The 23,121-nt window shown below is 35.5% G+C and overlaps 1 protein-coding gene across 4 annotated transcripts in view; it reads right to left on the reverse strand.

Annotated features, from left to right (window-relative positions):
• LOC139127976 (tyrosine-protein phosphatase non-receptor type 12-like) overlaps positions 1–23,121 on the reverse strand; it is a 338,072-nt gene that overhangs the window by 64,318 nt on the left and 250,633 nt on the right. For 2 of the 4 annotated variants that reach the window (XM_070693830.1, XM_070693828.1), the window contains 2 exons: positions 12,978–13,889; positions 341–424 (listed from right to left, as the gene is read on the reverse strand). In XM_070693830.1, the coding sequence (XP_070549931.1) occupies positions 341–424; positions 12,978–13,889 (996 nt within the window). Of the gene's footprint in view, positions 1–340; positions 425–12,977; positions 13,893–23,121 lie in introns of all 4 variants that reach the window. The other 2 variants (XM_070693829.1, XM_070693827.1) reach the window with 1 other exon arrangement.

Below are 23,121 nucleotides of genomic sequence, written 5' to 3' on the forward strand. Positions count from 1 at the left end.
ACTAAGACAAATGTACTGGAGTCTATATTCACAGTAGGGTGCATCTTGCCATCTGGTATTCTTGTGGATCCAAATCCCTTGTCAGTGTTTTGGTTTTCTCAATAAACTATTTGCTAAAGTTGGTCCACTATGTCAAAAATAACCTCAAATGGATACACTCCTGTAGAGATCAGGAAGTTTCATTGAATTATACTACTAGGTCCTAATAGACATACAAAGTAACTATGAAAGGTAATGACTATAATTAGAGATGATAACTCAATATCACCTGTTCCTATCTATCCAAAGATCAAACGTATTACTTTTTAGTATGATGTCTAAAAAAAAATTTCAAACTTACCAATAAGCTGAAAAGAGGCAGCTGTTCTGTCGGGCAAAACTGGTGGTGGTACATCGGCATCTTCTGAGTTGTTCCTTGACTCAGCTAATAAGCAATCCAACAAATGCAACATGAACCATTGACATTTTCATCTGGGTCATTATTTATAATTTCATTTTATTCAGTATCACAACACTGACATACTTATCAAGAGACATGACATATTAATCGTTTTCACATGTTTGTTTTCACATTATATTGTTGTTCAGCAAACAAGGTTAAGAGTATATATATCTAGCCATCATATTTTAATGGTTTAACATAGGTCTTCCATACTTTCCCTTCAAGAAAAAATTTGAAAATCTAAAACGGTCATTCCTTGCATGATGTGCACCAAAACTTGAGATAACAGCATAGAGAGGCAGTTCTTGGCTATTTATTTACCATATTTGCATTTCAGAAACTCATTAATTTTGCACATGTTCATTTGAACATCAGTACATTTTCAAGCCCAGACACATCTTTGTACAAACACTGAGCGGATACATGCAATGTAGCAATTCAGTTTCTACAGCAGACATATATATTTATAGACATACCGTACATACCTGCATACAAACAGACATACATAAGCCAATTGACCCTAGGCATCATATTTACAGTATAGCAAGAGGGAGCTAAAAAACTGGAATGAGTTCCCTAAGAAATCTGGAACAGCACCTGCAGGTAGTATTCTAAGACTACATTGAAATCTTTTCCTAAGTTTTCTCTCTTCAAATCACTTCACTATAAATCAAATGTACGAAATCATAATAGAGAGGGACAAAAAAAATATGTTGCCCAAAGGAGAGCTAAAACAAATATCAGGCAGTACTGCTTTTCTAAATTCTAGTCAGAAATCATCACTCAATATCACTGACGGGAAAACCAGCTTCACTTTGAGAAAAAAAAATGAATCGAAACAACCAGAAAAGGAAGATTAACAATGAGAGAAGTACCAGGGAGCTTCCTTTGGCAGTGTCATTTATCATCTCCATGTACTCCATAGCAGTATCAATAACTGACATTCCACACAATAATTCCTTAAACACCAAAGTCCCCTACAAAAGGGGGATTATGGTAAGACTATGCAGATGTGAAAAAGCCAAGCTATGGGTAAGACACACTCAATTTGCTCCGAGATTTCCAGAAATTCGACGTGTGAACGGCGTTAATTTCCGTCCAATCTCATACATGACACCTATGAATGTCTAGCGACTGCCTTTATGTCGAAAAAACTTTAAAAAACTCTGCTATTTAATACAGAGAACGCATATTTTCACAAAGCGTGGCTCCAGAACGTCCATTTGACCTCTGTTCTAAATGTTAATGTATGCTGCCAATCATGATTACTAAAATTCAAATTGCGGCCTGGGCGATCTTGATCCCTGCGGAGCACAACTGACAAAGCGTACTGACTTATCACTAAAATCACCGTTATGTACTAAACATACGCATACAGAGCCACAAACAACGTACACGATAAGACACATGTATGAACACGCAAGAAATGGCATTCTCTTTTTGGAGGGTTTGGTGGTCCTGGAACAGTGAAAAGAACCGTTTTGTATGTGGTCCTGTAAAAGTTATGAACATTGAGAGTCTTCACACGTCGTTTGGAAGGCAATCAAAATTTCATTTCTTCCTTCAGACATCGAAACTGAATCTTTTCTCTCACATTTTGAGGAATTACCTTTGGCATTGTGACAAGTTTGGTCATTGTTTATATCAGTTGATTCAATTCTGAGTGGACTTGAAATTTCAGCGTTGATCACATCGTTACCACTGTCACTGGCTACGTCAATATTGCGTTGTTTGATTGATCATCCACACTCATCGACGACGACCACGGCCCTGCACAGCTGTCCTGGGGGACTCATCAGCCTTATTAACTTTCTTTACCAATGTATTTCAAAGTACTTGGCTGACCATTTACTACAGATTACTAGTAGTTTCCTTTTGTTGAAGTTTTCTGGCTTACATATCATGAAAAGCAGCGTATATGTAGGGATGCCAGGCCCTTTTTTGTTCTTGGTTAAACTTACTTGAATTGTATTTTTTCTTGAAGATCTTGTCTCAGGATTCAAAAAACTGTTTGAATGATGGTTCTATCTTGTCTACTTCCAGAGTTATGATTTTTTTTAGAATTAAAATATGCTCGATTTTTTTTGACAAAGGGTCAAAAAATTACAACATATGGCTAAAAGTCATTTTGCGGATATTCCTATGAAAAAATATTGTTGTATAATAACATTAATTCTCTAAGTAAACTGTTGTAAAATACTTTTTGTGCAATATATTGTAAGAGTAAGGTATAAGGAGCTTTTGTTTTCTTTACACAGAGACTATTTTAGCGATGTGCCCGTCGAATTCGGCAGAAAATCACACGAAACGAGCGTTTTTGAAGCAAATTAAGTACCAGGTATGAATTTTGAGAATGATAGGGAATGATCGACGATTACATGATAGACGAACTTGCTACTTTTCACAGTAAAATCAAACGTCGAAGATGACATGGTGGCATAATCCCTATAGGAAATAGCCATTTTGTTTCCTGACTTGGGGTTTTTCTCGCTTATGTACACACGTCTATGGGGGGAATAGTCCCAGAGCTGAATAGACCACGAGTGACTGTGCTCTAACTGGGGATCGTAACGTTTTAGATCAGTTTTACTCAAAATTTCTTCACCCTTTTCTGTGATTTGTTTCGAAATACCTAAACTTACACTGAAAATACAAATGGGTGAAGATTTGTTTTTCAAATTCAAAAGGTTTTTCTTAATGTCTTCTTGTTCATTTTTTCCCATGCGTCTTTTAGCCGGTTACAAGCTGCATGTAACCCGGCATTTCTTTACCGGTGACCGGCTATTATCTACATCACTGCCTACAAAAAAGCCATAAAGCTACAAACAGTAGAAGGTTCTAACTTATGATTGCTTACGATCACGATCTGCTGCCGTCCTTAGAGACTATAATTTATTTTCTAGACTTCCCCCTTATTGTTTTTGTCTAGTGTGTGCGCTTGTACCGAGCATGAGACGCTAAGGGCTAGATCTGAACTCAGTGATACAGTGCCCGAGGAAATTCTCTCCTGAACTAAGTCAAGACTTTCATTTTTCATCTTCCTTCCAAAGCTCGTAATATGTCCATTTCGACGACTGGCTTCCATCACAGCACCTTCACATTCAAATCACCCCCTGCTGTTGTGAGAAAGTAGCCGTTCCATGTTGAAAGCCGTGGTTGAAAACTGGGTCCTGTTGGAAATCGCAACAGAATGATGCACACATCTACTTGGACGCAAAAAAGTTAGCAAAAATTCAGAGATGTATTGAAAGCCTTGCATTGTTGCTGTTTCATTGAGTAAATTGCATGAGGAAAATTTGTCTCCGAACTCGGCAATACGTGCATGGTCATTCTGTTTCATAACATCCTATATTTCTGTTGCATACCACAGCGGCCATCGCTGTCTATTGAACCACAAAAGGCTGATTTGAATTCAGTAAATTTTTGATTTCGAACTCACAACGTACGGCATACAGTCACCTAGCGAAGACATCACAGTCAAGGAAGGTCTGTCGGCCAGACCACAGCCCCTCGGCCACTCCACAAACCCTAGTTATAAGCTAGGCTCGAATTGTGTGAACCCTGCACACTTCCGTGATATTCAGGCAAAGGTGATAATCGGTAGGCCCTGGTGTAACAGATAGTTTATGTTTCTCTGATAAGTCAACGACTAAGCAAGTGTTTAACCATTCCGCCCAGTGTTTGCCAACAACCAACATCACTACCACGTTGCCTATTGTGCGCCAACGGCGCTTGACTTTGCCCTTTAAGGTAGAATGCGCCTCGGGGACAGATATTCGGACACTCACACTTTTGATTCTTTTCTGATATACCACTTATGGGGGTTCATTTTGAAGCCTTTTGCAAAAGAAAAATTTTCACCGTCTTAGTTTTTCAGGAATTGAAAATTTTATTTTCCTCCATAGAGTTAACACAGGGATGGCAGCCATTTTGAATTTCAAATATCAGTAAATCTTGGTTAATTTGTTTCTCTAGTACCAAAATTTGCACGGTGACCCCCGATTTTTATTCTTGATTTTGAAAGTGAATAAGTGAAAGATACCCTGAGGAAAATTTGAGCGAAAGTTTAAGTCTTTTACTTTCAAGGCGCAACAACATTTAAATTCTAGCAAGTTTCATATGCACCATTCATTTTGCAATCCTGTGCATACTCTGTAGATGGGTACCTCAGGAGCTATTGTCTGTCACTAAGACACCAGTGCACATCACAAACACCCCAAGATACATCAGTCACAGAATATGTGAAGATCACTGCATTGATACTGGTATTACACAACTCTTGTATATCATGAACAATAGGTGTTAATTATGTGAAAAACAGTTATTTGTAATCCTGGTTACTCTTGCCATACAGCAACCATATGGGCTAAACTTTGCAATAATACAACGCAAAATGCAGAAATTTAGTTCACTGTGTGTTGAAAACTGGTTCAGATTTTTCATCAGAGAGACATATACATAACGGATATTGATTCTCTTCACCAAAATTTGAACCTTTCCACCATAATTTAATTCTCTCTACTGAAATGCATCACTGACATTGATGCATCACTGACCATGATGATTCAAAACAAGTTATTATACAGGAAACAACCATTAACAATACAGGAAGGTGAAAAAATAACAATGCTTAGGGCGTACATGATTTACCTTGGGAAAGACATCAAAAGCTTCCTTAAAAACCAGATATGAACTGAGACTGGACCTGTGTTTCACTGTATATTGGAATTGTGTTTAAATTGACACTTCTCTGACATTACTGCCAAGGATTTTGAACTTCATTGAAATTTGTTTTTATCAGCATCATACATAATATTCATCCTGTATAGCCTCAATTGAAAAACATTGGGCCAAAGTCCCTGAAGCTACTATAGACATGGATACAAAATTAAGTATTTCCTGACTGTATGCAATTATCTCACTAAGGTCATCCTAGGGACCTGTAAACCAAATATTAAAGCTGTCTGACCAGGGGTTTTGAAAAACACAAGCGACCCAACAGTCGACAGAGCTCTGCTGTGTTCTGTAGAGAATAACTTTTTGTGACACATGTATGAAGGTGGATATCTTTGATAGCTCATTTCAGGATGGCCTGACCAAAAATGGCAAAATTAGCTGCAAAAATACAAAATTGAAGATTTCATCATAATTTCAATATATTACATTAAGATAAAGCCTAGGAACCTGTATACCAAATATCAAGGCTATCAGATGAGTAACTTTTGAGAAACGAATATTTTGACAAAAAATTGCAAAAATTGACCCAAACACACAAAAATTGAAGATTTCATCAAATTTCAATATATCACACTAAGACAACCCCTAAGAACATGTATACCAAATATCAAAGGCATCAGGCGAGTAGTTTTTGAGAAACACATTTTTTTACCAAAACATGGCAAAAATTGCACCAAAAATACAAAATTGCAGATGTCATCATATATTCAATATATCATATTTAGTTCATCTGTAGGAACCTGTATAACAAATATCAAAGCTGTCAGACGAGCGGTTTTGATGAAATAAAGTTTTGACCAAACATGACAAAAAAATTCCTTAAAAATACAGATTTGCATATTTCATCACAATTTGAACAAATCGAAGTTGGGTTATTCCTAGGGACCTGTATACTAAATAACAAAGCTGTCTGACCAGCGGTTATGAAGAAGAAGATTTTTTACCAAAAATGCCTTTTTTGGCGCTAATTTGAATATTTTCAACAATATCAAAAAATTAACAATTTGAAAATAGTTTCTCAAAATCATATTTTTCATCAACACAACAAATATCAAATCAGTAAGTACTGCGGTTCTCAAGATATTTGAGTGGACGGATGCCTCACAAACAGACATACATACATACATACATACATACATAAATACATACATACATACATACATACAGACTGACGCCGGACGGATACCCATCCCAATAGCTTCTATTAGGCGAGCGGCAGACTCACCTATTTTTCACACTTAATGTACCAACCTTACATACGGCCACATCATACGTCATTTGAAAGCTTATTATCTCAAATTCAAGAAAATTGACGATGTGGAGCTCCCAAGTAGGGCCATACCCCCCTAATTTGCATAATTCACACGGGTTTTCAATTTGCATAAATGTGATATAAAATTAGAAATGTCATTGTTAACTATTCTAAACATACTTTTAAACTATCGAGCGATATATCAAATGAAAGGTATTTGCATGTAGAATACAACATGGATATCCAAAGAGATATTTAAATTGATTTCACTGAAATATTTCCATATCAATTGTGAAAAAATTATTTTCCCCTTTTGAATAACAATATTTTAAAAATTTTAACACATGCAGCCACATCATACAGCCACATCATACGTCATTTGAAAGCTTATTATCTCTACTTTATAAAAATGGACAATGTTGAGCTGTCAAGTAGGGCCATCCCCCCTAAGTTGCATAATTTATATGGGTACCCAATTTTCATAAATGCGATGTAAAATCAGAAATTTACTTTTAACTACTCTAAACATACTTTTAAACTATCGAGTTATATATCAAATGAAAGGTATTTGCATGTAGAATACAACTTTGATATCAAAAGAGATATTTAAATTGATTTTAATGAAATATTTTCATATTTTTATTGAAAAAATATTTTCCCCTTCTGAATAACAATATTTTAAAAATTTTAACACATACAGCTACAACATACAGTCACATCATACGTAATTTGAAAGCTTTCTATCTCTCATTCAAGAAAATTGACAATATTGATCTGTCAAGTACGGCCATAGCTTCTAATTTGCATAATTCACAGTGATACGTAAATTACAGAAATGTGATATAAAATTTGGAATTTATTAACTACTCTAAGCATACTTTAAACTATCGAGTGATATATCAAATGAAAGGTATTTGCATGTAGAATACAAATTAGATACCAAAAGAGATATTAAAAAGATTTTATTGAAATTTTTTCATAATTATATCGAAAAATATATTTTCCCCTTTTGAATAACGATATTTTAATAACTTTAACACATACAACTACATTGTACAGCCACATTATACGTCACTTGAAAGCCTATTACCTCTGCTTCACGAAAATTGACTATATGCAGCTTCAAAATAGAGCCGTAAGTCTTTAATTTGCATAATGCACACGCTTACCTAATTTGCATGAGTCCGATATAAAATTATAAAAAATCCATTGTTATGTACTATTCACTTGCTTTTAAACTATCGAGTGATATATCAACTGAAAGGTATTGGTATGTAGAATAGAACTATGAATTCCAAACACGTATCTAAAATATTCTTATTGAATATTTTTATTTAAATCGCGAATATCATGACTTATTTTTAATATTCATAAAATTTTGCAGTAAATACGAATAATGCCCACATTATGCAAAATAAGAATAAAATATATACAAAATAAGAATAATTCAGTAACAAACAGAACAAATATCGCTCTGACTGAGATTCAGAGACAATGATTTTCATTGGAACCCAACACGAGCTTAATAAAGTAATATCAAACATAAAAAATGCATCCTACTCTGAAATTTTCGAAAACTCTTCTCAAAAAATCACATCATTAGACCTCATTATCTGTGAAGGTCATCAATGCAAAAAATTAACATTCTCGACTTACGAACACACACACAAAACCAACAGATACCAGATTCCAGTTCATGCAATAAAACGGCAACATTACGATACATTAGAACAATTTTGCCACAACAATACGGTACAAAATACAAGATTTTTTCGAGATAAAGGTAATGAAGTAAAAATAAAAAGTAGAAGTAATTTTAGATCTTGTTTGATTATTACTAACTTTAGAACAATCGGATGACATTTAATTGTTATTCGATTTTCATGGAATTGCCTACGAAACCTTGGAATCGCAAAAAGTAAAGGGGAACCAAAATACTTTCAAGTGCTCCTCTACTATCCCTCAAAATTTCGATTCCACCCCGAATTCCTCCGCCCCTCACCATCGTTATTTGTGAACGTAGCCTAATCACATACATATGAAACAGAAATATAAGCGTTGCACCTATGCCAAACAAAACCTACAACAGCTCTATCTCCGATTCACATGAGCATACACAAACAAAACCAGACCGAAACGGTAGACATTGTAGCTTCCTTACTTGAACAAACTTAACTTCAGTGAAACAACGTGGCCAAGTAGTGCACATGTTTCACCGACCGAAAATGAATTTCAAGCGACTGATGAAGACAACTCTATTCTCGAAAGGTAGCATCAAAGGATCGCAGTGCAGTGTCACAGTCTCTCCACCCCAGTGCAGATTCAGGGCAGGATACGTAGATTAGGGGTACGTCTCGCCAAGGCAAATCAACACTTTACACAAAACAGCCAAACATAACATACACAAAATTCAAACAACTATAAGATATGAACACTGTGTGGAGTTGCTTTCTTTTATTACATGTCACCAGTTGTGTCTGCTGTTAAATTAATCTTCCATGCACAAGGCAGCTATAACTATGGCAACCCTTTTACTCATGACAAAACTGTTTAAGAAGAGGATGATGAATTTGTAGAATTACTAGATGAACTGGAAATGCATGACACCATATCGCCATGAATGACTTGGATCATGAATCATGCCATAACTTTGACTACAGCTTACTCTCACACATTGTTTCGGCAACATAGTTACTTTTCAACGACTACAATAGTGTCGTTCATGGGGATCTTTGTTTATGTTTGGACTTAATAGTAATTGGTGATATTTTACGAACACATCCTTACGAAAAAATGTCGGCGTTCAAATCATTAACCATATATGTTAAAAATTAATATATCTATATCTATATATATATATATATATATATATATATATATATATATATATATATATATATATATATATATATATATTATATATATATATATATATATATATATATATATATATATATATATATATATATATATATATATATATATGTGTATATATATATATATAACTTTGTGCCCAAGTTCAGAGGTTGCCATAAAGCCATTATTTTATAACCAGGAGGGCACATTGTATACATTTTATGTATATATATATATATATATATATATATATATATATATATATATATAATATATATATATATATATATATATATATATATATATATATATATATATATATATATATATATATATATATATATATATATATATATATTAGTGCTGTTGCCTTGGTTACAACATTACAAGAAAATGTTGGTTTACTTGAGTAACATTAAAACTTTTTCATATGCTGTGAATGGGTATATAATACTCCATATAAAGGGCATGTTTGGAGAAACACTCTCTGACCTATAAAAACAAGACATCAGTATCGGATAATAATGCAGACAAGAAGAGCTATTCATATGTTTTGAAATAGACATTAAACAAACGGAATATTCATTTCCAGACCTCATTTCAGCTGTTTGTTCTCCGTGTTCTATGCACTTTTTTGCACATCATAATGCATGTGGTTGCATTGATACTGCTGTTAAAATTTTCAAAGTACCGTTATTCAAAAGGGGAAAATTACTTTTTTCACTACAAATATGAAAATATTTCAGTAAAAACACTTTGCATATCTCTTTGGATGTCAATTTTTTTTACATGCAAATACTTTTCATTTGATACATCACTCGATAGTTTAGAAGTATGTTTAGAATAGTAAATGAATTTTCTAATTTTATATTGCATTTATGCATATTGCTTACCTGTGTAAATTATGCAAATTTAGGGATACGGCCTTACTTGATAGTTCAACATTGTCAATTTTCTTGAATTAGAGATAATAAGCTTTAAAATGACGTATGATATGGCTGTATGATGTGGCTGTGTATGATGAAATATTTATAGTATTGTTATTCAAAAGGGGCAAATATTTTTTCAATATAAATATGAAAATATTTCAGTGACACCAATTTAAATATCTTTTTCGATATCCATTTCGTATTCTACATGCAAATACCGTTCATTTGATATATCATTCGATAGTTTAAAAGTATGTTTAGAGTAGTGAACAATGAATTTGTAATTTTATATCACATTTATGCAAATTGGTTACCCTTGTAAATTATGCAAATTAGGGGCTATGGCCGCACTTGACAGTTCAATATTGCCAATTTTCTTGTAGTAGAGATAATAAGCTTTCAAATGATGTATGATGTAACTGTATGTTGTAGCTGTATGTGATAAAATTTTTAAAATATTGTTATTAAAGAGAGGAAAATATTATTTTCAATATGAATATGAAAATATTTCAGTGAAATCAATTTAAATATGTCTTTGGATATCAAAGTTGTATTCTACATGTAAATACCTTTTATTTGATATATCACTCGATAGTTTAAAAGTATGTTTACAATAGTTTACAGTGAATTTTATTATTTTATATTGCACTTATGGAAATTGGATACCCGTATGAATTATGCAAATTAGGGGGGTATGGCCCTACTTGGCAGCTCCACATCCTCAATATTCTTAAAGTAGAGATGATAAGCTTTTAAATGACGTATGATGTGGCCGTATGTAAGGTGGGTACATTAAACTCCTAAAATAAGGCCCTTTTTGTGGATTCGCCGCTCGCCTATATAGACTATAGTTTATAGGAGCTAAAAATAGCATCTAGGGCACTTAGTATTCACATTTGATAAGATGTGGTATGTCAAAATGAAAGAAATGCCAACTACAGTGTTAGGATGTTCATGGTTTCTTTAAACCATAGTTTCTTAAACCATAATAAACAATCTCGTTGTACTAACAATGCTGGCACACATACATGATTACCTGCCTTGAAATTTAACAAGGATGGCAGTGTCACTACCAAATGCAAAAATGTCCAGCACAACCTAACTCTTTAACAAATGAGCCTCAAGCAACAGGTATGTACATGTACTTTAGGACCCTGCAAACCAAATTTCAAAGAATTAAATAAGGGATTTGTGTAAAAGACATTATTATACACCTATGACTGTAACCTATGGAGTTTCGTCGTACAGTAAGTTTTGGTATCAGAGGACGCGGAGTCCAGTAACTTTGACGCGGAGTACAATAACTTTAGGTGTTATTGGACGCTATTTGACCTTTGACCTCAAAACACCTTTACGTCAACACGAGGAAAAAGAAGAGAATATTTTACATTATTTACAAAAATATATACTTCCTAACATTCAGTACTTCACATAGTAAATCATGGTCAGTCCAAAACCGGTGAATTTGAGTGAAATTATGCTGCTGACGTAAAATTTCTGCCACGTGCACTGCACAGCATGGGTTGAAATTTCATTCTGTGCGCTTAGCGGACGCACTGAACACGTTCCCAGTCTGCTCGTGATCGCTCAGTGCAGGGCGTGAGAAGCATCCAAAAAACGCCTAAATTTCAACTTTTTTCAGGTAAAATTGGACTCAAAAGGTGTATAATAATAAAGTTATTCACAAAATACCGGGATTTATGTCCTTGTACATCGTACGCTACGGTATTGTCCTCGACGCTACGCGTCTCAGACTATACCTCCACTGCACGATGTACTCGGACATAAATCCTGGTATTTTGTGAATAACCTTATATTATTTGACCTACAATGACAAACAGTTCCATAAAAATAAAATATCATAATGAAAACTACCAAAGACCCTGCAAACCAAATTTCAAAGCAATCTAAGCATTTTCTTCAAGACAACATTGACATATCTGCATCCAAACGGATGTAATATTTGGTGATTCATAGCCTGACCCAGCTGGATTGCAGAACAACTTTACTATCTTTAGACTCCATTTAATTTGTTCTGTGTGTATATATTTATGTCAACTTATATACCTTTAAAGCGGAAGTAATGCTAACTTTTAACCATTTTTTTTCATATTTTTGTTTGAAATGCCATCATTCTTCAATTTATAAAAATACAGTGTAGATGATGCTTAATCACACAGTATGCATGTCTAGCAATGGTAAGGAAAGTTCATTAAATATGCAAATAAGTAATTAGCTGAAGTAAAAATGTAAAAGGACTTTCATTACTGTTACATCATAGTATGTTCAATGTACATAGCAAAGTTTGTCAACATTGGCAAAGCCAATCAGCCATATATCCCTAATTAGGAAAGTTCATTGAATATGCAAATGTACAGTGCAGTGCTATTATCATAAACTTCTACATGACCTAAAAATCTGTCAATATCATATAGTTCCTTGATTAAAATCTAAGAACAGATTGATTCACAACATATGACATTGTCATTCTGAGAATATATGATTTCTTAAGAAATATTTATGTAAAATAATATTAATTAAGCAAGCCACACCCGCTTAAAACAAATCAGTTCTTGATATTTCTAAACAGAATCTGTGTATCATGCTTGATTCAGGTTGATAAGACATTGTTGAGATATTGCATACACAGACAGAAAGACAAAAAGACAAATACACAGACACACAAACACAAACACAGAGACATTGGTACAACATTAGCTCATGTGTGTGAACGCATGAGATAATTATTGATTTTACTTACAAGTTCGTGTTTTCTGGGTGAGTTTTGGTCCAACAACAGCATATGCTTCATCTTCCTGCGTTGATTGTTCTTTCACGCGTGATACTCCTGAATCACTGCTTCTGGTTGGAATGTCATCAATCTCCTCATATGCATGTGCTCTAGGCTTACGTTTTGGCTTTGGGTCAGCTACAATAGCATATGCACCGTCATCTTCCTCCTGCTTCTCACTTGTAGTACTGTGTTTTCTTCCTTCTGGTTTTGCTGTTGTCCCACTACTTTCTGTTTTAGGAGTTAATACTCTGTCTGGTATTGACATGGGTTGGGTGTGTTTAGCATTGAACAATGAATTTAATTGTGCTGTAACATCATTTGCATTGGACTCAGTATTTCTTGTGTATCCAATCTTCTTGTTCTCATCAACTTGATGGTTTTCTCGGGAATCGTTTTTTAACATCTCAGATTCATGGCCGTCATCAACAGGACTTCTTGGGGAGTCAAATTTTGTGCCTGGTTTAGTTATCTGATAACTATTAGGCTCCTCCTTTGTATGTGTTGGTTGTTTCATATGTGTGTTCACATCTGTTCCAGTATTCTCAGGAGTTGTCTGTTTAACAACAGCTGTGTCAGTAAGCATGAAAGCCTTTTTAGCAGATGAAACAGTACCTGGTTTCACTCTTTCATACACGCCACCATCCTGACTTGTTTGTTTCCCAACTTTACCTATTTTTTTATTTGCAGCACTTTTGTTGCTTTGATCTTCTGTGGTTAAAGCTTCCCCTTGTCTTGATTGGTCAGATGTGTCATTTTTGGATCTCACTTGTGGTGATTGTTTCTCAGTAGATATTCCATTTCTACCTCTTTCTGGACTATATGACCTTCGACCTGGGACTGGTCTGTCCCCTTCATGCTTTCCACTTGACTGTTTATGACCTACTGATTAAAAAACCACAGTATCAATATAATGGACCCACAGGTATGTGATTTGAATGCTAGAGAAGAAAGAAGATTTCCTAAAATACTTTTTTTGTATCAAGCAATCAGTGTGTCTGTAGACGGAACTGGTGACAGTGTGGAGACGTTATTATCAGTCTGAGACACTATGATTTCTCACAATATGGTAAAGATGTACTGGTACTGAAATTTGAAATCATGAAATATATCATCAATGACAATGTGCCCAATTTGATCAGAATTAAAGTATTCTTTATTGAATAATCAGCTCTGCAAAGTACTGCAAAAGTAAATTACAACTAAAGTTGTATCATGATGCCACTAATGCTTTGAGCAATGTGAGAGTTACATGTGAGATATAGATAGTCTGCACTCGAATTCTGTGCCTCTATGCCTCTACCAGGGTATGTTGTTTTCTAGATCTTCACTTCTATAAAGTGCCTCAGGTTTTAAACTTAAACAAGAGTACAGTGAAATTAAGCTACACTTTCTTCATTGCTCTTCAAGTCATGGGTTGACAAATATTCAAAACAGATGGAGATAGTACAAGAGGAATTTACGTAACACTGACACAAAAAAATGGCCCACAAGTTCTTTTTGAGCTGAATGTATTGCTCACAACTACTAAAATCCAGAATAACTTATCTACGTTACACATGCACTGTGCTGAGTTCAAATGGAATACATGAGGATGTACCTCCTGTGTTCATTATTTGACATGATTCATGTAAAGTACTATATAATGGCAAAATGTCAAATTGTTTGGACAGAAATGAATTTCACTTATAACATGAAAGTTATTTGAAATAAAGAACTGTTCCGCCTGCCTCGAACTTTACTGCTAACAACCTCCTTCATGGCCACGGTATTCCTTCTGAATCGCTGCCCAACTTCAAACTGTTTTCTCCTGCCATTCGTGGGGATATTCTTTCAGCAAAAGACGTTAATCTTGCCTGCTTACCTATACATTACCATTATGAAGAATGGCATATTATCGTCGGCAACAAAGCTCTGTCGCTAAAACCCTTCCAGGACAGCAGGATTAACGTCATGTGCTAGTCATTCTCTAATCGTCGTCAAACGAAACTTGATGCATACGTCAAGGACATCGACAACATGTCAAAAACGCTTCAACGGCTTTGCCTTCTACGGATATCATCACAATTTTTCTGCCAAGGCAGTTGTGCTCTTGCTAAATTATGGTATCAAAGTGGACTGGTTGCATTGTGATGTGCTTTTGTACACCTTGATATTCTCCGGTCTCAAAGCCAACCTATGCAACATGCAACAGCGTAGCCAACACTACTCAAGTCCACCTACATCTCGACAGTGAGAAACCTAGCAGCAACTTCACATTTTCAGTCACCTTCAACGAGCGTCGACAGGAGCGGGGAGGTATGTAAGAGTGCCTTCAACAGCATACTCCAAGTTCCTAAACCGAGTCGGACTTACAAGTCCAAGTACCGGTACTCTGACTTGCATACTCCGAGTAAAACTGCTTACTCGGGCTTGTATACTCCAGGTACATGACCTACATGTACTCGGAGTTGAATACGCCTAGCTACACTTGCTTATAGAAAAACAATGCTGGAAAAACACAGGAAATATTCAATCTTGTGATAAAAATTTGCAAACAGCATATACAGTACATGTACTTCCAGTCGCTCAGAGAAAAGAGTTGTTAACGCAATCTGTCTGATCTCTGATCTGTGTATCTTGTACAACACGCTCAAGTCATTGTCGTTGTCGAGTGTAGCTACCATCATGCAAATTATGAGTTCGTCTTGTCTTTTCATTTCATTACCGGATCAGATCCTGATTTGATACATGACTTGAATTGGCACAACAACGTTTCATGATCACTGCAATGCATCACGGCAAGTTATTAGAACACGGACGCCATTATTGAATGACTTGTCGACCTGTGACGTCATGGCCTTGGTTTGCTAGCATGGCGAGGCCATGATAGACTTGCCCTAGCATTTTAGGCATATTTATGTCTTGATAAAATAAGTAAAATGAGCACAGTGCGCTCGTGTACGGTATGGTATGAACTGAATGCGAGTGACACTTGATCGTAAATAATGACCTGACTTGACCTGTGATGTCATGCATTGATTTTGCTAATGGAACGATTGTGCGATATCGAACTGAGTAACTGGCTGGACTTGCCTGGAGTTTATTGGTTTTACTGTAAATGATACATCTAAGTCATCTTCCAAAAAACTTTGCTGCCGGCCGTGGCAGCAGCTTTCTTCTGAGGGTAAAATCACGGTCGATCCTTATGGAGGAACTGTGGTTAAATATACATTGCGCAACAGATTACAAGACATCGTGAAAATGTAATTTTTTTTCAAAGGAGCAGATTTTCAACATATCGATCCGCGCTAGCCGTAAACTCTGCGAGTAATAAAATTAAGCAATAACCCACGCCGCAGGATAGTATACATGAGATTTTGGTACAATGCGTGACATATAGCATGAGCCAATAGGCAAGTGCTATATGGAGCGAATTGTACCAAAATCGAGTGTATACCCGACTGTGAAGGGGTTACTGCTATTATATTATATCAACTTGTGCGTCTTTGTTGTCTTGTTTGGGTATTTTCGTCACTTTATGTCCCAATTGCAGAAAATGGATGTCTGAGATATTGATCGTAAGAAATTCTGTGCCTGAGACTGAACATTTTTATGTTGGGATTACGTACACGCACACAGTATCCTACGATAAATACGCATACGTTCATCAACATTGCATTTTATTCGTAGGCAACACGAAGACTATACTTCTTAAAATACCTGCTGCAGACACAGAAAACAGGTCAAGAGTTCAAATCAAAAGAAAAAGTAACAACTTTTTCGTAAATTTGCATAAGAACAAGAGTCCTGTTTTTTTTGCATACTAAAAATAGATTTTTCTCATTCTGTACCGCTGTACGCGTATAGGGTATACGTCGACCGTTGCGACATTCAGAGGTGGTACAGTGAAGTTACAGGATTTATTTTTAATGGATAATTCGGACGTTAATTGTACCAGAAAACATGCAGTTTTGAAATAATCCAGATGTGCGATGACTGCAACTGTGATGAACAGTTGTACAGTGTGTGTTGCCCAATGCAGCGAGAGCTGGACGCTGACACTGTTCATTGCATTTGATGTCAAATTTTGTCGCAGTCACCAGGAGTCATCCCATTGTTATTTTGAACTTCTTGGTCTACATCATTAGGACACCCTGGTCTGTTGCAGCCCAAAGCAGTTGCCAGGAGTCATCCCATTGTTATTTCGAACTTCTTGGTCTACATCGTTAGGACACCTTGGTCTGTTGCAGCCCAAACTTTGGTAAAGAATATCTGACATACCGTTACTGTGAGGAAGTGTCAATTTATTAGTGTGTGAACGAATACTAGCTTCATTTTAAAGAGCGGTAGGATATATCGCGTCTCGATTCCCGCAATATCAAGAAAAGCGCACGGTGCGCTGTCGCCTCAATGCAATAATTCATCTACATCACACTCAAATGTGCTGCTTCAGAGATGTATTTTATCATCGATCCCAACTTATTTTCACCAAGAGGCAAGTTACAGACCCACACTTTGTCTGTGTATCAAAAGTTGGTCCTCTTTCTTTGAAACAAAGCGGACTGTTTCGGTTTTTCTCTAGGGTCTATGGTTTAGATGGGTACGTTCAAATGCAGCGAGTGGGAAATTTTTGAAAATGCTGGTTTAGGGGCCCGTTTTACCTCTGCTATCAGTGCTAAAACAATATTTTAGCATCGGTAGAATGAGTTCTCGTCCAATCAGAATGGCGCATGGTAGCATGATATAATAAAATAGCGTCAATGATGACACTGTCGTTCCTCAGTGCATTAAGCTGCAGGGATGCAAGGAGAGAGGTTTTGGGAATGTTGCTGAGAAAGATGCAAAGAAAGGGTTGAAATGTGAAACTGTTATAAAACCTTTTTTTTTTTAGCAGTGAGCATCCAGCTTGGTAAACATGCCATCTTGTACATGAAGGCAAAAAACATAATTTTCACATGTCTACCAAACTTGGAATTTGCATAGATCAACATAGATCATCCCAATTGATTTATCTGCAAGATTTTGTATGTTTCTTGCTACAAAATTCTGACCCGATTGAATTATAACAGGAAAACATGCACGCATGATTGGACAGTGTGGACTGTGTATTGCATGCACTACATCTGCCGTGATGATGGATTGCCAGACCACCACACTGCATCAAAGAACTGTAGTTTAAAACGAAAATATAATTCTAAACAAAACTTTCTTCGTGTCATTGATAGCCTTGATTTTCTTTGGATATTGAATGGACACATTTATCAAAGACGTCACTTTAGCTTGTCACTGACAGTGAATTGATTTTTTGCAGAAACTTGAATGGTCCAGCCAAATTTTGCAGATTTGTCATTCTGATGCAAAATTATTGGTGAACTTACAAAGCATTGTTAATCTATATGCACTGCTGCTGTAGTGTAATTAAAAAAAGGAAAGGTCATGCAGGAAAGTTAATTAGATAGTCTTAAATGTAGTGTGAAGTTTAACTTTACTGCAAAATGTGCCTTTGTGGCGCCGGATAACCAAAAATAGGGCCGGTAAAATATGAAAATTAGCCATGTTTGGAATAATCTACCCAAGAACACTGATGTTTAAAAAGTGCAACCAAAGCATATTATCAACAAAAATGTCCCTTTTGTACAACAAATGACACTTTGGGTGATAAAATATGAAAAGTTACAAATGTATATACGCAAAGTCTGAGTAAGTATTTTACAGCATCAAACCATCTTTTCTGGGTTTTTATCTCTAGAAAACCCTTTGTTATGAGTACCCATGAACATTCAGCAACAAAATTACTCTAAATGATAAAACAAGCGACCTAGCGGCCGATATAGCTCCGCTGTTTTTATGTAGAGAATAACTATTTTTGACACATGTTGATGAAGATAGTGGAAATCTTTGATAGCTCAATGCAGTGGCCAGAAAAAAGTGGCTAAAATAGTTTCATACTTTGAATATATCACATCGGATCATCCCTAAGAACATGTCACCCAAAGCTATCTGATGAGTAGTTTTTTGAGAATAAAATTTTCTGACCAAAAATGACAACAATTGCCCCAAAAATAAAAATCGCAGATTTCATCATAATTACAAAAGATCAAATTTAGTTCATCTATAGAAACCTGTATACCAAATTTCAAAGCTGTTAGACCAGTGCTTTTTGAGAAACACATTTTTTGACCGAAAATGGAAAAAATTGCCCCAAAAATACAAAATTGCAGATTTCATCATAATTTCAATAAATATCATACCAAATTTCAAAGCTATCAGATAAGTAGTTTTGGAAATACACATTTTTTGACCAAAAATGGCAAAAATTGCCCCAAAAATACAAAATTACAGATTTCATCAGAAATTCACTATATATTACTTAGCTCATCTGTAGAAACCTTTCTACCAATTTTCAAAGCTATCAGACCAGTACTTTTTGAGAAACACATTTTTTGACCGAAAATGGAAAAAATTGCCCCAAAAATACAAAATTGCAGATTTCATCATAATTTCAATAAATATCATTTAGTTCATCTATAGAAACCTGAATACCAAATTTCAAAGCTATGAGATAAGTAGTTTTGGAAATACACATTTTTTGACCAAAAATGGCAAAAATTGCCCCAAAAATACAAAATTACAGATTTCATCAGAAATTCAGTATATATTACTTAGCTCATCTGTAGAAACCTTTATACCAATTTTCAAAGCTATCAGACCAGTACTTTTTGAGAAACACATTTTTTGACCAAAAATTGCAAAATTGCAATTTTCATCATAATTTCAATAAATATCATTAAGGTGATCTGTAGGAACCTGTATACCAAATTGCAAAGCTATCAAATGAGTAGTTTTGGAAATACACATTTTTTGACCAAAAATGGCAAAAATTGCCCCAAAAATACAAAATTGCAGATTTCATCATAATTTCAATAAATATCATTTAAATCATCTGTAGGAACCTGTATACCAAATTGCAAAGATATCAGATGAACAGTTTTGGAAATACACATTTTTTGACCAAAAATGGCAAATATTGCCCCAAAAACACAACATTACAGATTTTATCAGAAATTCAATATCTTTTACTTAGTTCATCAATACAAACCTATATACCAAATTTCAAAACGATCATTTGAGTACTTTTTGAGAAATACATTTTTTGACCAAAAATGGCAAAAATTGCCTTAAAAATGCAAATTTGCATATTTCTGCACAATTTGAACAAATCTGAAATAGATCATCCCTAGGGATATATGTACAAAATATCAAAGCTATCTGACTGTTAGTTTTTTGAAGATTTTTAAAGATTTTTTTACCAAAAATGACAAAAATTGCCTGAAAAATACAAATATGCAAATTTCACCACGATTTGAACAAGTCTGACTGAAGTCACCCTAAGTAAACTGCATATCAAATTTCAAAGCAATTGCACAAGTGGTTTCAGAGAAGAAGATTTTTTTACCAAAAACACCAAAAAATGCCCCAAAAATACAAATATGCAAATTTCACCACGATTTGAACAAACTTAAGTGAGGTCACCCAAAGTGAACTGCATATAAAATTTCAAAGCAATTGGACTTGCGGTTTCAGAGGAGAAGGCAATTGTTGACGGACGATGGACGACGACGACGGACGACGACGACGACGGACGACGACAGAAAATCAACCTATTTGATAAGCTCCGCGTCGCTGACAGCAGAGCTAAAAATGTGATAGAAAAATCCATTTGCGCAAATTTCTTGCTTTGAATTGAGTGGCGTACATATACGCGTATATATGCTGAGAGCCTGCATGCCATGGCATGTACATATATACAGGAATGTACTTCAGTTAGTTTACCACTGGCTATGAAAATTTAAGAAATTTTTGAAATGTTTATGAAGTTCATAGCAAAATTTTTATGAAGGAATATCTACTTTGGAAAAAATAACCTGCACCAAGTGTTTCCATGGCAACCATTGTATTAATTAAATTGTCAGTTATCAACAAATTCCTTTTGTATGCCAATACAGCTCATCTCAGAACCAGACGTACTTATATATGAGGTATGTAAGACCCCAAAAATTGACAAAGTGAGCGTCAAAGTGCTCGATCGAGCACTTTGTGAAAAATGACAAACTTAGCGTCAAACTGAGCGTCAAACCGAGCGATCGAACACTTTGTGGAAAATGTTAAACTGAGCGTCAAAGTGAGCGTCAAACTGAGCGTGATTGCGCCTCCAACGATAGGATGTGGTATAATTAATTTTGCCATCAGCTGTGAGATCGCGTCCCGCCAGGTCGATGTTATACATTCACTATGGCAGTACCCAACGAACTCCGTTAGTCGTTAATCCCGCCTGATGATTTGGCATGAGTTGACATTTCCTGTTACTGTTGCCCTGTTTCGGGTAGATAATCTTTCCGAACAGATTTCGCTTCATGGCCATGACAATTATCATTTTTATACCAGGATTACCGCTGCTCAGAGACTGAATATTCATGAGAAAGTCATTTTACCACGGACTGGAAGTGAAATATTCACACCTCTTCCACTCCTAACGATCGCGGTAATACCGCAGGCATAACGGTATACCGTATGGCATGAACGGCTACAGTTTGCAGTATTTTTTTTTTTTTTTTTGAGAGAGAGAGAGAGAGAGAGAGAGAGCATGTACGTCTTGGTCAAATAAACTAGTACGTTGTCACTGTTGTGTATGTTCACTTCCGTATGTAAAATATTGTAAACTAAATACCTAACAAAAAGGTGCAATTCATGAACACCCCTAACATGTCTTAGGTGTAATCGATGTCAAAAAATAGTTGACGATTTATCAAATGTAACGTTCAAGTTAATTACGACACCCAAATTTTGTTCAATTTGTGCGAGATCGGGAAGTAAAACTCTGGTTATACATCGGTTGTAGAGCCATTCCATGATAGCAAATATCGACATCGCGTCTGGGGACAATTTGTCGTGTCTATTTTTTATCTATATTTGATAGCAGCATGAATGTCCTTGTACTCAATAAAGAAGGCACTGAAATTACCAGTTAAAATTGGCTAACTACTACGATGGATGGGTTGCGACGTTTCAGCCACATCGTTCACCCCTTACGTAACAGCCTATCACCAACCCGACATGCGAACATCCGGGTAGGCGAAGTTTATTCCTTAAATTTATGTCATTTGATATTTATACGCCTACAGACTTGAAGCAAGTTAACGATCAAGTTTATCATCACTTGATAAACACGTTCAATAAAGAAAGCATTCTGCTATAAAGCTCGTGTCAATAAAATATGCTGCTGGTATAATTGTTTTGAAGTCCAAAGCTCTGCATTCAAGATTACAGTATGGTAGGTATTGTTTGATCTTTGAGCAAACAGAACGATGAATGTAAGCAAGGAAACATAGGGCCAAAGTCCCTGAAGCTACTATAGACATGGATACAAAATTAAGTATTTCCTGACTGTATGAAATTATCTCACTAAGGTCATCCTAGGGACACGTAAACCAAATATTAAAGCTGTCTGACCAGCAGTTTTGAAAAAACAAGCAACTCAACAGTTGACAGAGCTCTGCTGTGTTATGTAGAGAATAACCTTTTGTGACACATGTATTGATGAAGAAGGTGGATATCTTTGATAGCTCATTTCAGGATGGCCTGACCAATCAAAGTGAGACTTGAGTGGACACCGTGGGTCATCAGTATGTATTAGGGAGATGGTGCAGTGGCAAAGAATGTGAAATTTTACTAAACTTGAATAGCATAAGTCATGCGACACTAGCACGATATAGACAATTGCCATCACCTCTGATTGAGACAATCTCATATTGGCTTTTTGGGGAAGACCTTCGGCTCTCCATGTATAATGTCTTTGCAAGGTTTGATGCTTTTTGACTTTTCTTTTTTGTTTTCATATTTGTCAGTGTATTTCTAAAATGTCAAGTTCAATTAAATATATAATGCACGTAAATATTAAATGTTTATTGTCAATGCCTTCACTATCAATGATAGTTCAAAATACTTGCATAGGTGAACTATGAAAAGCTCAGTATTTCTAGAAAGTATTCAGAAGGTACTGTAATTGGATATTTCAGAAGAGTACTTTCAGAATGTGCTTTGGAATACAATTCAGAATAACATTCAGACACTC

This window comes from Ptychodera flava, unplaced genomic scaffold (assembly GCF_041260155.1).
Source record: "Ptychodera flava strain L36383 unplaced genomic scaffold, AS_Pfla_20210202 Scaffold_40__1_contigs__length_1388640_pilon, whole genome shotgun sequence".
NCBI classification, from domain to species: domain Eukaryota; kingdom Metazoa; phylum Hemichordata; class Enteropneusta; family Ptychoderidae; genus Ptychodera; species Ptychodera flava.